Source organism: Acanthaster planci, unplaced genomic scaffold (assembly GCF_054643075.1).
Source record: "Acanthaster planci isolate LZ-2023a unplaced genomic scaffold, COTS_SCS Contig34, whole genome shotgun sequence".
Lineage (NCBI taxonomy): Eukaryota > Metazoa > Echinodermata > Asteroidea > Valvatida > Acanthasteridae > Acanthaster > Acanthaster planci.
In genome coordinates, this window is record NW_028257658.1 from 62020 (window position 1) to 80145 (window position 18126).

Below are 18126 nucleotides of genomic sequence, written 5' to 3' on the forward strand. Positions count from 1 at the left end.
GGAAATCATAGATTTTTGTGAAATATCTGATTGGAACTTCCAGTCTGCGTACATCTACACGCTATATTGCATCATTTCAGTTTGTTTCCCTCTCTGAAGATGATTCGATCCACATTTTGTATGCTTTGTTTTTTAATAAGATTCCCTGATGGATTGCCTGGACCCTGACTGTTGCCATGACGACTACTGTGCCTCCAGTATCCTCTGTAAGACATCCCCAGACCCTGAGACTGTCCTGGGCCGTGATGTGATGTCCCTCGTCACCCCTCCCCTGTCAGTTTACGATCGCTACAAGTTCCTCGTGGAAGGTGACAGTGTTCAGACTGGGGCAATGTTAGACAGTGTTGATCCAAGGTGAGATTTCTTTAAGCCTTTTTTCCTGAATACGTTACTGGTTGTACAAGATTTATTTAAATGATTGGAGTTTGACTTAATTACTTTTCTTTGTTCTTAACTGTGTCTTTATGAGTAAATTCAGTTATATTCCATGGTAATTAAGAAACCTAATCAAATCATTCCCCTTGTAAAACATTTTGAAAAACCAAAAGTAATTTTGTTTGGGGTTTGAGAGGGATAAAATTATATTGGTTTTACCTAGTCGACACACAGCTCATGATTGTTTTACCCAGGAGTCTTTGACCCTGAGAAGCAATTATATATAAACATAATGAGCCTTATCCAAAAGTGGAATAAAGCTTCTGATAATGCAGCCCATTGGTTGGGAATATTCGCTGAATTTGCAAATAGCAAAGAGTTTTTGCAAAAAGTTGATTTTATTTTTAACATGACTTATTGCAGTCGTATTGCCGTGATACATGGCCGACTGGTCAGTGAGGATGATGGTCCCATACCAGGTGCCAGGGTCTACGTGGAGGGCCAGCCATCTCTGGGTCACACCTACACCAGGCAGGATGGAATGTGAGTGTATCAAGAACCCAAAATACTACAAGGCGGGGACTTTTGTTGAGATTTTCCCCTGAAACTTTTGACACAAACCAGAGAGCTACATTGGTATTCCTAGGGATGTATAATCAAGTGTAATAGATTTGAAGTTAATTGCCGATGCCATGTTAATAGAGTATTTGGAATGAGTGGGAATGTATCTGGGGCAAACACTTTTAGAATTCTGTTCAAATTCTCAGGTTATACCCAGTATCAAATGCCCCCAGCTGAATTTATTCTCTAATGCTGTATCCTGCAGGTATGACCTGATTGTGCAGGGAGGGGGCTCCATCCGTCTGATCCTAGAGCGTCAGCCTTATCATCAGGCCACCAAGTACATCTACGTCCCCTTGCAGAGTTTTGTCCATGTACAGGACATCCCACTGTCAGCGACGTCCAGTGTGGGGCCAGACGGCGGCACCTTAAGCAGCCGCCGCAGAGCAGTGTGCGCAGGGGAGGACTTCCCTGTGCCTAAATTCAAGAAAATTGAGGCTGTTGGGAGTGAAGAGGGGACTTGTCAGGAAGAGGGCTTCTCTGTGGATCAGAGGGTAGGCTTGTGATTCTAGCAAACCTTCAGATGTAAATTTGGACATGACAAGAATTGAGGGGGTGGAATTGAACTTGGGGAAGGGTTGATTACTTGTCATGTTAAGTACTGATTTCACAAATTCCTAAAACTTCTTAACTGATCTTTTTAAACCTAGAAACCCAAGGATTTGATCTCGAAGTTGGAATTCAAATCTTGTGAATATTTTGGTGAATTGTTTTGGTGTCTTGGAAATGAATTGGTGTGAAGTTTATTTGCAATTACCTTGAATTCCACCTTTGTCAACAAAACCACTCAATCTTAGTGATCTTAATTTTGAAGCTAGTTTCCCTCTGGAACCATATCTGTTTTAGTAGATGTGCTTGTTGGAAATACGTGTACCACCATCTATACCAGTCTCAAGAAGACTGTTGAATGCATAGACTCTGTGCAGCTTTCTACATCACGACGCTGCTTTGATGAAGAAACCACTCACCTCCTTGACTTTGTATGACCTTCCTAGGCAATCCACGAGCAGATTCCCATCTCCGGCACAAAGTTGACCTTGGACTACTTTAGCCAGAGTGGACCGGGCCAACCAGCCAGGCTCACCTTGCAGCTGACCCCCACCACACTGCCCCAGAGCCTAGAGATGGTCCACGTCAGCATCAGTCTGGAAGGCCGGATGTTCAGGGAAATCCTCATGCCCGAGAGTGCCATGGAGTACACACTGCGGTGGGACAGTAGAAATGTGTACGGACAGATGGTGTACGGACGGGCCTTTGCTATGGGTAAGGAATCACGTTTACTTCATGTTCACACTGCTGGATCGATCTCTTAGCATTTCTAAACCTCAAAGGTTCGTTACCTGTCATTCTTTGACAAAGAGAGGTACATATCTATGGATACCATACTAAACCTCATTTATGGATCATGGGAAATTTTTCTGTGGGTGATCATAAAGGCTTTGAAATTACACATAAATTATTTCTTGTACATAGCAAATTTCATTTTAAAAGTTAACCATCTAGATTTGCTGTTAAATCAATAAAGACTTGATGTGCACATGCTTGGACAAGATTAAAACTGTTTATTTCTTAAAACTTTCATGAAACTTGTAATTTTCTGTAAAAATTGCACCTGACTTCCCCTCAAACACTGTCCTAAGAATAGCCTATAATTATTTGTCCTAGTTTCCATTGGCTATGAATACCAAGGCTGTGGAGACATCATTTGGAGAAAGCAGCGAATTGCAATTGATGCACCCAACTGGGGCTCACTGGATTTAGGTGGCTGGCAGCTACCTGTCCACCACAACTACAATCCAGAAAAAGGTAGGCGGCACGTCTTTGGGACCTTGTTTATTTCAAAAAAAAGAGCTGGTGTTGGATGTTCTTTCTCATTTCATGTGTGCATCAACACTTCACACTTCCACTATGCAAAGCCTCATATCTTATTCACAGCACTGTTGTTTTTCTTCACATCACCAGCTATCCTGAGCCTTGGCACAGGCCAGCGTGTGCACTACCACCATCAGCCAGCCATTATTCAGTCCATCATGGGCAACGGGCGCCAGCGCAGCACTGACTGCTCACAGTGCACGGGCCGGGCCAAGAACAGCCGCATGCTGGCACCCATATCCTTGGCCAGCAGTCCCCAGGGAGACGTGTATGTTGGTGACTCCAACTTTGTGCGGAGAATTGACAAGTACGGCAATGCCACCGTCGTTCTGCAGATGAGGTAGGTCCCCAATATTTAACTCTGTCAAAAAATTTGTGGATTTGCACAACATCTAGGGATGTTTCTGGGACCAAAATGTAACAAGAAAACAGGCATGCTAAATCCTTAAGTTCTCTGAAAGTGAGGCCAAAGAATATTTCCAACCTACCTTCCAACTCTTACAGTAACTTAAAAAATAACATCAAATGCAGCCCCAGTCCTCCATTGATCTCAGTTGTTCCACATCCAATCATATTGAATTGTGAAGACATCATGATTATATCTAGGAAGTTTCACCATTCAGCATGAGGGTTTTGAAGTTATGGTCATTTATACTTCCAAGTCCTCATGCATGTTGGCCAGCATGCATTGAGCACTTCAACAGAAAATGTTAACATCTCTGACTGATCCATCCGGAAAAGAATGTGTGGTCTTTCAGAATAGAATGCCTTGTTGATGGATACGGGCTAGTTAACTTTTAAAACTTTCCATAACTCAAGATGTACACTTAAGCTCATCTCACTTGCCTTTTCCCATAGCTACCAGCCCTCCTACAAGTACTACCTGGCTGTCAGCCCCCTCACCGGCGTCCTGTATCTCTCAGATGGACAAATCCGCCAGATCTACCAGATCAGAAAACTGACAGACATCCCCAACATCTCCACCAACCTGATGCTGGTGGCTGGGACGGGAACACCCTGTCAACCCCTTGATCCAGATGGCTGTGGTGATGGTGGAATGGCCACAGATGCAAAGCTGCTGGACCCTAAAGGTGAGAGGGATATATTTAACCTCATTACCCAGTGATTAACTACTTGCTGCCGGGGAGCCCAGTTTCGAAGACGTTGGCTTTATATGCACAGACGGTGCCTGAAATGGGACAAAGGGAAGTGGGCCTTGTAAAAAGACTGTTTTCGGGACAAAAGACCTAGCTGCTGGGAATTTCCAACCTTTTTTCAGTTGTCAATAGCGGAGGAAATCCGTCATTGTTTTGAAAGATTATACCATTGTTTGTGGCATTCAGCGCGAGCAGATTACCACCGGGGACAAAAGCGCTCCAGCACTCCAGTGATGAGTGATACAATACCGCTGCACACTAATCTGGCCCCTATCGAAAAGACGTCAGCAGCACGCTGTGCCGGTTTCGGAAACAAAAGAAAATTACATAACACTGCACAATCTGGGCTCTTTTTAACAAGGCAGCAGGCCTGGCTGAAATACTCGGGCGTCAATAGATGTTTTCTGTCAGATTAGAGTAGCCACCAGAGAGTCATTTATGTGGGTGTAAACGTCTAGTAAATGAAGTTATAAATTTTTAAAGAATTTTGAAAACAGACAAAAAATAAAAATCACCCGGCCCAGCAGAATCAACATGGATAAATGGCCCGGCGGGAATCAGTTAATAAATGGACTATTTTCCCTGCGCTCCTTCCTTTGATATGTGACGAGGGGCCTGTTTGGGAGAAAGGATGCACCAAATACAGACCTAGGTTGACTTGATGTCTGGACGTGAACACTTTAGTCGACTTTTGCACACTTATTTGTATCCACAAATTGGAGGGGAGGAATAATCGGTGCAGGATAGCAGAGGGTACTTCTTAGCTCTGGCAAGGAAAACGTAAGTTGTAGATGAGAGATTAATCCCCTTGATCAACAAAGAAACATTGGAGTTTCATAGTAGTTTGGGCACAGATCATTTGAAAGGTTGGTGGACCATAACCATCCCAGTTTGTAACACACAATCCAAAATTGTGTTGACAATACCTCCATTTCAACCATTAGGCTTTTAGTGTTTGATTGTAAAGTTTCTGTTTTGTTTGTAGGTATTGCTGTCAGTCGAGATGGTACCATTTTCTTTGTTGATGGGACTGTTGTCAGAAAGATCCAAGACGGTGTCATCAGCACAGTAGTCGGGTCCCATACCTGGGTTGGGCCAACCAGACTTCCTAAATGCTCAGATACCATGTCCTTTGATCAGGTAAAACAGAAGGCATAGTACATGTTAATTAGTCCAGCTAAGCCAAGTTTATAAGTTCAAACTAATCTCTCACCTCACAAAAAAATTCAAATTAATAATTATTATGTCAAGAGCTCTATAACAAACACCACATAGGCTATACATTGGTCTGTCTTAAATCCTTGAACCATTTTAATTCTTTAATTTTGCTTCATTTAGTTGGTTAAGTTTGATAGAAATTAGTGTTTTGCTGTTGATATCAGTTTCCATATTTGATGTGATTTTAACATAACCAGGTAAAGCTGCAGTGGCCTACTGATATTGCCATCAACCCCATTGATGACTCCATTTATGTGACGGATGAAACGGTCATCCTGCGCCTTGGAAATGATGGCCTTGCATCAGTCTTTGCTGGTGTCCCCCACAGCTGCCCCTTTGATGGTGCCCCACAGTTGGGTCCCTCAGACGACGACCACATGGTCAGTGGTGTTCAGTCGGGGCCTAAGCTGGCTACCCAGGAAGAGCTGATGTTCCCCAGTGCCCTGTCATTTTCCAGTGCCGGGGAACTGTTTGTCGCTGAGACGGACAACCTGCGTTTGCACCGCATTCGTCGCATCACCTCAGATGGTATCATCTCCTGGTTTGCTGGCCGAGACTCCGAATGCGACTGCCATGATGAGGGTTGTGTCTGCTTTGATCAGGACCAGCTCTTTGCTGTTGATGCCAACCTCAACACACCAGTTGCTCTGACTGTGACCCCAGACAATGAGCTCATCATCGCTGACCAGAGAAACCTGCGCATCCGCAAAGTCACCTTGGATATTCCCCAACTGGACGAACAGGGCAACTACATGCTGACATCACCGGATCGCCGTGAGATCTACCGCTTCAACCAGCGGGGATTTCACATGACCACTTGGGACACTCTAACGCAGCTGGTATCTCGCAACTTCTCCTATGACGGCAACATGAAGCTGGGGTCTGTCTTCGACGGTCCCGGCAATGACCTTAGAATTATCCGTGATGACAATGGGTCACCACTTAGGCTTCTACCGTCTAGCGGCGATATCGTCGAAATGACCCTGAACACTCATGGTTTGTTGACTGAGACCTCCCATGGTGATGGAAGTCAGATCACCAGAATAGACTATCACAATGCTGGTGAAGGTTTATTGATGGCAAAATACCATGGCAACGTACTGCAGCATGTCTATGGGTGAGTTACCTCAATTCATTTGTTAAAACCTGAATTTCATCTCCATCTTATTATTTGGTTATGAGGGTTAAATACGTACAAGTAACTCCAGAATCTTTCCTGTACACCAGAAAAGTTATCTCAAACAGCTATGAGTATTTTAATAAGTGTGTGAACAAATAAGTTAAATCATTGCCAGCAAAATATTTCAACACCCACAGTTGTTTTCAGCCTTCTTAAATATTAAGGAAATTCCAAAGCAAAAGACATTTCTCCATATGGCAAATGTCAGAAAAGAAAGTATATGATAAACTCTTTGCTGCAGCCTGTATGACACCACAAGCTTTACTGAGGTTCAATTCAAAGAGCATTATCATGATTTGGCCAATTAAAGCAGATTGACAAAGTGGACTGTAGCATTATCCCTTAATATGTATGTGTAACTTAAAATGTGGTATCTCAAAAGAAACCTGTCGGAGGTCCTCAACATTTCTTCAAGTCATGTGTGATTTCCAAGTTCCTTTCTTTGTCTCTCACTGACAGGTATAATGGCCAAGGCTTGTTGGAGTCCATAATTTGGCCCACAGGGGAGGTGACCAGGCTACAGTCCCGGACCAATGACTCCCACTCCATTGTGGAGATGACTGAGCCAGGCCAGGCAGACTTCATCAGCTCAACACTGCAGCACACCTGGCTGACAGAACAGACATTACTGCAAGGTGGGTGGGCAGAACCATCATATTTCTAGCACAGATTTTTTAAATCTAGTTTTAGTCATAAAACAAAGGGTCCTGCAAGGTTGTTATTTGGCCGTGTAGCTTGCGGACCTGAAGAATATGTGGAGTGATGACATTAAGGAAAGATCAATGTCATTGTATTCAAGATTTCAAAATCATGGGTAAGGAAAGAAAATTTGATTAAGGAATGAGAATTCTGTGTATTTTTAACTTTGGGGGATTTGAACCCAAGGCACGAAGGAAAAACCAGGTAGAGAACAACTGTTCCAACCCATAAATGTATACTAACAGAGTTAGTTGTATGGATGAAGTTAATGCCACACTCCAATCAGGATGTCATTGAGATGGCAAACTGAACTTTTGCTCTCTGTCTCCTCGATACAGCTGATCTAATGGCTACCATCATCCAATCACGCCATGACGGCCAGTTCTCGCTCAGCTACCCAAATGGTGTGAGTGTCCAGCTACAGCGTGACTCTCACCCTGTCTACGAGGATGACCCTTATGCGGTTGTGACTAAGCGCAAGATTGTCCTGCCTGAGGACTTGGTCAACCGGTTGGACTGGCGATACTACGGACGAAGGGGTGGCCAAGACAGGCGGAAGATATTGGTCATTGGCCGAAAACTACGGGTAAGAAGCAAAAAAGGGAAAAGTTTAGTTTACATATGAACTGTTTCTGAAGGAGTCAGATCTTATTTGAGTTTACTGTACAAGGTATTCATGTCACATGTCCTTCCCTCTCACAAACAGATCAACGGGGAGCACGTCTTCACCCTGGAATACAACCGCTTTACTAAGACAGAGACCCTCCAAAGAGCAGATGGCATTCCGGTGCTCATTATTACCCACGATGCAACGGGCCTCCCCATTGAATGGCTACCCACCCATGGCCTCAAACCAACCAATGCATCCTATGATCCCCTAGGCCGACTCACTCGTTGGCAGAGAGGGTTGATGTTTGAGGCCTTTTTTTATGACATAGAAGGGCGGCTGACCGGGAGGCGCCATGGGAACGATAGCATGTGGAATTTTGCATATGAAAAAGCTCTTCAAGTAAGGAAAAAATTTGTGTCACTTTTTCAGTAAAAGATGAATTGTAACAAGGAACAAATGTCAATGATTAGCATTGTGCTTTCTGACACACAGCTGCGTAAGTGGGAAAAGTGCTTATTTCCAAAACGGAAATAGTGTTGTTCACATGGTTTATCACGTAAATACTGATATTGGTTTAATTTCAGTTGTTCTTCATCATCCATCAAGCTCTTTAAAAGAGATATTTGTCGAGACACATTGTTGAAACCTACACGGATCATTTTCTTAATACTTTAAATAGAAAAAAATACTGAATTACAGAAGAAGATGAACCCTAATGCTTGGAACCGAAGTAATGTTCTTCAATTGTAAAATATTTCGATCTTATTTCAGCCATCAGAAACTACTCTGCCCAGTGGCCAGCAATACTCCATGCTGTATGATGATTCAGGGAATTTGAAGATGGTTACCATGCCAACTGGATCACGCCACCAAATCAGGACAGTTGTCTCCCTCAGTTATGCTAGAAATATCTACTCCTATGAGGATAGTTCCCCGTGGGTCATGCAGGATCACAGCCATTCGGGTCATCTCCTACATTCGTACTTTCCTGGGATGGGGCGCCGGATCACTTACATTTACGACAACAAGGATCGCATGGCCGATGTCCTGTTTGAAGAAACTGCCATTGAATACAGCTACCATGGCAACACAGATCAGGTCAAGACAGTTGAGCTGCGAGAAGGGCGATTTCATAATTCTTTGCGATTCGTACACAATGGACCACTGGTTGAGCAGATGCTGGTACGCACCTCAGGTTTTGAGGGGTTGATGAACGCTCGGTACGATTATGTCTACGATGCAACTTTCCGAGCAGCCACCATCTCCGCGGAGTTCAACACAACGGTGCTGCCGCTTAAGGAGATGAGATTCAACAGTGAGACCGGACGAGTGGAGCAAATGGGGTTCTTCACGGTGACCTACCCAGATGCTGTCACCCAAATCATGGCAGACTCTTTCTTCCAGTTGAGGAAGCAGTACGGCACTTACGCCTTGCTGCAGGAAGTCAGTTACCAAATCACTGGAGTGGGCACCATTGCCAGCATGGCACTTTTGTACCATTTGACGGGCCGCATGGCTCAGCGTATTCTGACTATGCCCAACGAGTCGCACACAACAAAGTATTCCTTTGACATCAACGGCCAGCTGGAGGAAGTCAAGGTGGACGATCGTTTGATGTGGAAGTACACCTATGATGACAATGGCAACATCGCTTCTCTAAGTCAGCAGGGATCAATTGAAACACTGGACTATGATGACCAAGACCGCATCACAAGGGTTGGGACCACAGACTACCAAATAGACAGTGATGGTTTCCTGACCCAGAGAGGAGAGGAGATCTTCGAGTACAACTCCAATAGCCTCCTGGAGCATGTCTACAAGCCCCGTGTCTATGACGTCCGTTACAAATACGACGGTGTTGGCCGGCGTATCTGGCGCAAAGACCACGCAGGCCGGCAGGTGCAGTTCTTCTACGGCGATATCACCAAACCCACAAGGGTAACACACATCTACGACCACACAGCTCGTGAAATAACCTCCCTGGAGTATGACCTTCAAGGTTTCCTGTTTGCACTCCGTCGAGGCCAGACCCAGCTGTATGTTGCATGTGATCACGTAGGCTCTCCTATTGCCGTCTTCAATGCCAATGGAGAAATCCTCAAGCAGCTCAAGCTGGATCCCTTGGGGAAAGTCCTCAGTGACTCAGACCCGACGTTCCTCCTCCACATTGGCTTCCAAGGAGGCATCTACGACCCCCTGACGAGACTTGTGCATTTTGACAGGAGAGACTACGATCCTGTCTGTGGCCGTTGGACTTCACCAGACCTCAACTTCTTCAAGGACATCACACAAACTACAAGGACTAAATCTTTCAACATGTACACATTCAATGGTAATATCTTTGTTGGAAGTGATACAGAAAGCCACTACCTTTCAGGTGAGCATATCTCACTTTAGTGCAGATGTCAAAACTGAAGCAGAATATTTCACTTAAACATGAAACCACCAATTGGACTTGTAGCCCTGGTCTGGCAAAAGAAGAATATAAATGCACATTTTACTATGACCAAAGATATTAAAAAATCGTCATCCACTAGCCCAAGACAGTTTGTGCTGGGAGAGAAGTATGTTGTAAAGTTTACTTTAAGGGTTTATCCACACGTTCCAATATGCAGCACAGCAAAAATCATGGCTACTCTCTATGTTGCAAACAGTATGAAGAACACATTAACGTCAACAAATTCTGTAATTCGTACTTAATTCCTACATTATGTCAAATCATTGCTTTTCGAGCTTTTGTTCACATCAGGGACACTATAATTATTGCTGTTCAGTGTGCACTAACTCCTGTAGCATTGAGGATCAGAGGATTCACACTCCCTGCCTTCAAACAAATCAGACAACATTCCCAATGGGTTACCTTTCTATTCTTTTTAGATCTGTGGAGCTGGTTCCCTGTGTTAGGGTATGACATCAACAACATGATACCCCAGCTGAATCGCAATGGACAGATTGAGAAGATCGACTCGTATCGCTCAGCCTGGAAGGACAGTACATTGGTGACCTCTTGGGCAAAAGTAAGCACTTTCTTTCTGCATCAACTGGTTAAAAAAGGAGAAGCAGATTTTGAAACCAGATCTAACATATAGACTAATCCAGCCACCGGGATTAGAAGTTATTACTGTCATGGGACCATGCTCATATGGAGGTAGCTTGTCATCATACATGTGCACCTCAACTTCATGTGAGCAGGGTGGTCTATATCTAATGCCTAATGTCCAAGTGTAGCTTTGTCATGTTCTCTTGTAATGTTGATCTTCTACAGAGTCCCGTTTCCCCTACTTGTGCCCCTTCTGCCACATTCTCCTCTTGTTTCCATGATTTTTTTAACCAAAGCTGTTTTTTTCTTGCAAAGCCACAAGTAAGTGTAAATTTTGTGACATTTTTAAGAGTTTCTCTTTTCAATTCAAACAGCCCTGTACTGCCCTTGACTGCCAGGGCAGTCTTCACATGGACATGATGTACACAAACTTCCATGCTCTTCCTATCAACTGCTTTGCTACCGACTCAAAGACCTATGCGCCACCCACTGTGAAGTTCACCAGTAGCCCTGCCCTCATTGGAGGAAACTTTCTGTTGACTCTTAACCGAAACAAAATTGATGTTAAAATGTTTGGCACCATTGGAGAGACAGCACAGAGACTTATCTCCATAGTAACTGGAGCGGAGATCCTGGAGAGGTTACGGCATACACAGGATGGACGTGATGTACGGTATTTTGTGAAATCAAATGATGCAGAAGAAGACTTAGACACATTGGATTTGATTCCAGAAGTGGCAAGCTTGAACATGATCCTGAACGATGGAAGGATGATAGTGGCAGCACGCTCGTCACCACAAGCAAACGTCACAATTATTACATTACAGACAGACTACACAGCCTGGCACTTCCTTTACGGCATCACCATAGATGCTGCTAGAACTATGGTGCTAGCCCAGGCTAAGACAGTGGCCGTCGCCCAGGCCTGGGAAAAGGAGAAGGTCAATATATTGAACAGTCGGCGAGGCTCGATAAATTGGACTGCCTTAGAGCGGACGGCCATCTTACAAAATGGCTTCCTATCCACTTACGAGGGGCAATACACCCTGGACCCAATGGTCTTCCCAGAAATGGCCTTTGATGGGAATGCCATACGACTTGTCCGAGTGCCTCAAGGTCTACAATCACAGGATTGATGCAATTTAAGCAAATCCTCAAGATGCAATTAGTGTCTTTCCCAAAGTTCCAAAGTTTGTTTGTTTTTTTGTAATGTAGCAGATGTTTTCTGAGAAGTTTCTCATCCTGTAGCACCTTCGCTGGACATTTCAAGTCCCAGTTCATTCAAGTGCTTCCCTAAAGCTGAGAACTCTCATGGATGCAAAAAGACTATGTCATTCTCAGCTGGATTTCTAACCTCTGTGGATTGCCAAGAGTGGTTGAAAGTGTTATTTGTCAGCCAATGTAAGTGCATTTTGGACACAGGTGGAACAGCAGCATGTACATTGTAGTATTTTTCATCATGTATTCCAAAGAAAAAGGAAAGTATCACAAGGACAGTATATTGGCAAACATTTAAGGAGAGTTGTTAGCAGAAGAAATGATGCCTGTAGTGAAATGTATGTGAGATACAGCGTCAATAGCATGCTGGTTTTGGTGGCTTGTGTTAACGCTCCATTGCAGTGTGTGTTAGACTGCCTGGAAATCTTCGAACGTATGACCTCACAGCTTGCTTTTAAGGTGAATTTTTCTGGTGCGATGAATTCATTTTTCTTGATGAACTTCTATTTACTGATAAACTGACTTGTCTGAGGTGATTTTCCCGCAAAAAAGTGTGAGAAACAGAGGTCACCATGCTCGCTCAACCACTATGCCACACACCAAGGTATCTCAAAAATGAAACGACTTGGTGACAATTTCGGTCATACTGCTGAAACAAAAAGACAATACTACATGCATACCTATTCACGTGCCAAATGCTGAACCATTAATACTACTAAAAGTTACTTCTCATATTTGTCAGATTTTACTCTGTACATATTAGTCCTATTTCAGGATTTTTTTGTTACCTGTACATGTGTATATGTCTTGTCGATTGGTCTTGAGATTTCCAATCAAAAAAATTTACTTGATTTAAATAAAACAAAATATAATATGTAATTATAGCTTTTTTGATAAAAATCATGAAATGAAAGTAGAAGCTTTAATTTATATAAGATTATTTTGCAAGAAATTGAGCAGGTAGGTACCCTACTTGTCATTGAATTGAAAGGAATTAAGAAAATGATTGTCAATAAAATGTAGGTATGGACTTGATAATGACATGTGGAAAAATGTGGACTTGGATGTACACGATGGCGATAGATGGGAGTATCTGTCATCAGCATGCTCTGCTGGTTACAAAAAGAACAGTATTTCAATTTATTGCAAATTCACTTTAAGTTTCACGGTTTATTAGATAGCACAGAGTTATGCTGCTCCTGGGAGCAAGAATGACTCGGTGAGCCAGAGAGTGAGCAACATGCACTGTTTACTCATTGCTGAAACTGTAGATATCAAATTGGCACAGGTGCTCGCAAAAGAGCATTTTCCATTTTTCTTTCAAAGAAAGTAAAGTGTTTCAAAGCATTATTGTGCAACAAATACGCCTGTTCATCAGCATTATCAGAGGGTTTCACATGGCATTGTGTAACATAGTATTGTCCATGGAATTTGCTTTAAAACAATGTAGAGGTAGAATTATACATGCAGGTGTTTACTGTACATCATGTTGCGCTAGAAGAACATGTATGTTGTATTAGCCCTGTGTATATTCAGGGCATACTGATTTTATTGCTTTTTAAACTCCTTTTTCATAAAAAGAAAAAGCTCATACTTGCATGACAATCATTTTTGAAAGAGATTTCAAAAACTGCTGTAGTTTAAAATAGACTAAAGGACATCTATCATGAACAGTTTAATATATAAATGCATTATACACGTATTTATGTTCCTGCAAATTAGGCCTTTGTTTTTACATTAGATGTATTTCAAAACTGTAACTAGGATGTGTTTTCAGTGTGGATATACATGCAGCAGGGTGTTTGTTTGCAATGAACGTGATCATCTTGTTAAATCACATCAGGCCACAGCAGTAGGATAGTTACATGAACAAAGGGTTGCTATTTTTATACTTGAATAATGACCGTGTACATACCTCATACGGAAAAGACATTACATTTTTCATTTTTATTAACAAAAGTGTACACAGACATTTTTAAAGTAGATCACCATGTGTGAGTCAAGTGTCTCTTTTGCCAAACTCATTATGGAAAAAAATAAGTTTCTTGTAGAAAGGGTTCTCATTATTTCCAACTCAATGAATAGTCAGGGTTTTTAGCTCTTTGTGTAGAAAGCCATCAGTAGGCAAAAACAGGGCACAGGGTACAAGACAATCTGAATAAGATATTTCCTAGGTAAACTCTTGAAAATTATTGACTAGATGTCCAACCGTTGCCACCATTTATTGGCAAGTTAATTTCAATTGACTGGTTACGGTGCTATGCAAGCTTATCTGGCTGATGTCTGTAGATAGCTGTAATAGTTTTTACAATTCGGTCTGAGTAATCCATTTTATAATGACTGACCTTTTTCATATAAGTAACTTTTCATTCTGGGCTTAATTTCATAGTTGTACTAACAATGGAAATCTGTTCTTGTTTCCTTTCTGTTATTACAGTGCTAGCTTAGACATGAATGTTACGTTATCCATGCTAGTGATGAGACTCCATCTATTACATGATTGTGAATGCACAATCACGTAATAAACTTATTAAACCATATAATATACAACATGTAATTTTTATTAAATTTTCTGCTATTCTTTGCTTTACACTATTAAAGCAGTGCTGTAAAATTGAGCCCTGTACTCACCTTGAGTTTTGTTTTATTCTAAATCAGTGTTTGAACCGTTTTTGTTATGTTACATGTGTTTTCTGGATGATGTGAAAAAACATCTTTTCATCCAAAGTGTTCTTTACAACAACTCTTACTAAAGTAGCCATTTTAATCTGGATTTATGTACTTTTATTCCTTTTTTATGATGTGAGTGGCCTGGCAGTGTGGCGCCCATATAAAGCTGTGTATATTGTGCTGCTAGTGAACTATGATGTAAATACTCTTCAACCACTTGTGTTTTTCCCTTTTTTCATCTTCTGTTGCAAAGGTTTTGCAAAATGATTTGTATTCTGTATTTTGTATTCTTTACGTATAGCATGGCTGATAATCATGTACTTGTTATCTTTATTACTACTCTAAATAACTGCTGTTTATATAGCGGCCCGGCTATTAGCGTCATTCAATTGCAAAGTGTTAATAATATTGCAAGCATTATTTTTGTACAGTGCTGATTGAGGGAAGGTTTGAAGCCTTGTCCAATTTTGAGAATAAATATTTGATGAAAAACAACTGAAAAAGAAAACATTTCTGTAATTCATACTGTTATTGTTTGCTGATACAGTGTATCTTTCCACTGAGTTTTAATGTCCTGCCATGGTAATTAGTGCTTCCCCTTCTTTCTCATTAATTTTGAAAATATCTCATTTGAGATGCTCTCATTTGTTGAAATTTGGAATCAAAGATTCATTCTTCTCCTGACATTTTTTTTCATTGTCTAATACTCCACGCGCTCTACACAGTAGCATTGGCAGACAAAAGCAAAATTACGTCAACTATGTGTATTCAAATGTTGAAATGAATCCCGGGTCGCTGAAGGAAGTTGATTGGTTCATCTTGCGAAGTGGCCGGCAATTCTTGCTTAAATGAGCATGCTTAGGCGTGGCCGTCTTGCATATCATTAAAAACCACAAAGGAGTAATTGTAGATTGGAATGTGCATTTCGTTCTGAACCGGTTTGGCATTGCGGTAGTGCTATGGACTCCATATTCAAGAGCAGCCTGTCTACTTGAAGAAGAAGCATATCGTGTACTTTACAAAATTTGCCGTATAGTGATCAGCGTTGTCGTCTAAATGTTTCTCTGGAAGTTGCTGGTGACAAGCTTGCAGAATGTATTGCCCCGTCAGTGTTGCTCCTCAATATGGAAATGACAGCCGACAAATATTAATTTTCCTTCACGTAAGTAGTACAGCAACACAAGGTAAGTTCCAAGGCAAGATGTTGTGTTTGCTATGGGTCCAAGGTGCAGTTAATGTTACTGGCACCATAGACCCCGGAAAAGCAATAAATTGTAATTTTGTGACGTGAATAAAAGCGCAGATCTTGCCGAGTGTTAGTGTAAATTTCAACGGCAAGAACGGGACATGATAACCGAACTACTGTATCATGTGTGTGAACAATAATATTAGAATCAGAGAGAGTTTGAGGAAAAAATAAGACGAGCGAGGGACTTGAGACACTGTTAGGATGAGATAAGGACTTAAGAAATTACTGTTTGGAAACTTGAACCATTTTCATGACGTTTGGATTTTTGTGTAAAATTACTCTTGCAAAAAGGTACAGAAGTGCGCTGAAGTTCTCAACCTAAATAATTTGGAAGAGAAAATTTTTTTTCGAGTATTTATATGCACTGTCAATATTTGTGACGTAAAATACTTCATCTTTACGTCCTGCAAAAAAGTAGTTTGTCACGTACTAAGGATCCAGTTGGGGCTATTGCCATTTGTGAGTTCGGTAAGATTTCTCTGTATCGGAGAAAAATAATCGCAGAAATTTGCATATAAGTGAGGTACATAAAAACCAGAGGACATGCGAGGACAACTGTAGGCAGTTCTGGTTAAACTAAGGTGGTTTTAAATGAAGCATGTGATTTGGTCACTAAAAAATTAAGTCGTACCAAGTGAGCATTTTCTTCTACCCTCGTATAAAAATATAACCGTTTATTTCCATTGGTGGAAAAAGAAATCTGTGCTGCTATTGGTGCTCAATCCATGCTAAACAAGTAAGGGTCTTTTGTAGATAAAGTGGCACCTGCAGGATTTCTAACTTGACCTTCACAAATTCCCATTATTGCCTTCTAGGATGACGACTTTTCCAGATTCTTTCAAGTGCCATGCCCAAGGGCCCAAACACTGCAATTCCAATTTATTTAATCTTAAACTTCCTTGAACCTGTAGTGCTTTACCAACATCTTCAAAGATTGTTGCACTGATCTAACCTGAAGAATCAAAATCTTGCATAGATTGTGTTGATTTACATTAGTTTGTGCTGTATTTCTGTCACGGTTCAAATGTGGTATTGTTACGAGGGATGAGATTTCTGGCTTTTTAGCTGATTTCAGCTATTTTTATTTTGGATTTCAGCTTTTCCTCACTGGCTGTGTACAAAAGTATGGGATATTGTCACAGTTCAACTTTATGCCTTTTTTTGGCTCAGCTATTTTTATTATTGGTCAGTCTCATCCTTGGTCACAGTGATTAATCTTGTGGCATTTAATGAACAGTCATGAAAGAAATGGTTTTGCTTCTTGCCATTTGTTCACTTTGTCGATACATGTATATCTCATTACGTTCACTTTTAATAATCGAACAAGTTTTTGCTGTGGAAATTTTGAATTATGAAATGGCAGTTGTGAAAAAAAATAGATAACTCCCCTTTGACTCTGCAGAAAATCAAGCTTCATCAGAGTCACTTTCCATGAAACATAATTGTGAGTTCATTGTTCTCCCAAGGGTTTCGTATCCAACCATTTCAAATTGACATCATACCTTGTGTTATGACAAAAATTGAGAAAAACATGTTTTCATACCGTATTTTGGTGGTACATACAGTTTGGTCATATTTATAAACCAAGCTCCATCAATAAGATTTTTATTAAAAATGATTGCCATCACAGTCAGAGAGTAAATATGCATACATCCAATAGAACAAATTCTGCATTCTGGACAAAGGACAGCATTTACTTGGATCTCTCAAGGCAAGACTGGTCATACCTTTTCTCATAACATGCTCAGTTGTTAAGTAAGATATTTGCCTGATATTCATCTATAATTGTTAAAAAAAATGGATGTGGGAGAACTGAATGGATTTGCTGACCAGTTGTTCCTTTGAGACATACAAGTGAAATATTTCCGATCCCCAAAAATTAATTCGGTCGCAATGCGACACCAACTCTTTGGTTTGAAAATGTTGCACACAAATCCCTGTCAATTGTGCTGTCTTTCTTTTCATCTTTGATTCATTTTTGTTTCATGTTGTGCATTTTCACAGTCTTTTGGATAAAAAAAGTGCACCTGTGAATATAAATTGTATTTCATCATAAGTGTGATGGCATTCTCTACATAGATAACAGGAAAACATTTTTGTAGAGCAATTGTTAACCTGGCAGTCTTCAATCTTTTACTTGTTCGAGGAATGAGGAATGTTAGGGATAATGTAATGAGTTTTTTAACCATTGCCAACATGTCAGTATTTTTGTTGGCA

The 18126-nt window shown here is 41.3% G+C and overlaps 1 protein-coding gene across 1 annotated transcript in view; it reads left to right on the forward strand.

Moving 5' to 3' along the window:
- The window catches only part of LOC110976102 (teneurin-3-like), a 72867-nt gene extending 57699 nt beyond the window's left edge, over positions 1–15168 (forward strand). Inside the window, exons 15-29 of the mRNA XM_022229101.2 lie at positions 141–354; positions 799–918; positions 1202–1490; positions 1992–2259; positions 2662–2802; positions 2959–3208; positions 3727–3959; positions 5011–5165; positions 5441–6360; positions 6883–7058; positions 7461–7708; positions 7829–8131; positions 8504–10109; positions 10610–10749; positions 11147–15168. Coding sequence (XP_022084793.2) covers positions 141–354; positions 799–918; positions 1202–1490; positions 1992–2259; positions 2662–2802; positions 2959–3208; positions 3727–3959; positions 5011–5165; positions 5441–6360; positions 6883–7058; positions 7461–7708; positions 7829–8131; positions 8504–10109; positions 10610–10749; positions 11147–11908 — 5825 coding nt within the window. The 3' untranslated portion in view covers positions 11909–15168. The remainder of the gene's footprint in view (positions 1–140; positions 355–798; positions 919–1201; positions 1491–1991; positions 2260–2661; positions 2803–2958; positions 3209–3726; positions 3960–5010; positions 5166–5440; positions 6361–6882; positions 7059–7460; positions 7709–7828; positions 8132–8503; positions 10110–10609; positions 10750–11146) is intronic.
- Positions 15169–18126: the final 2958 nt, after the last annotated feature.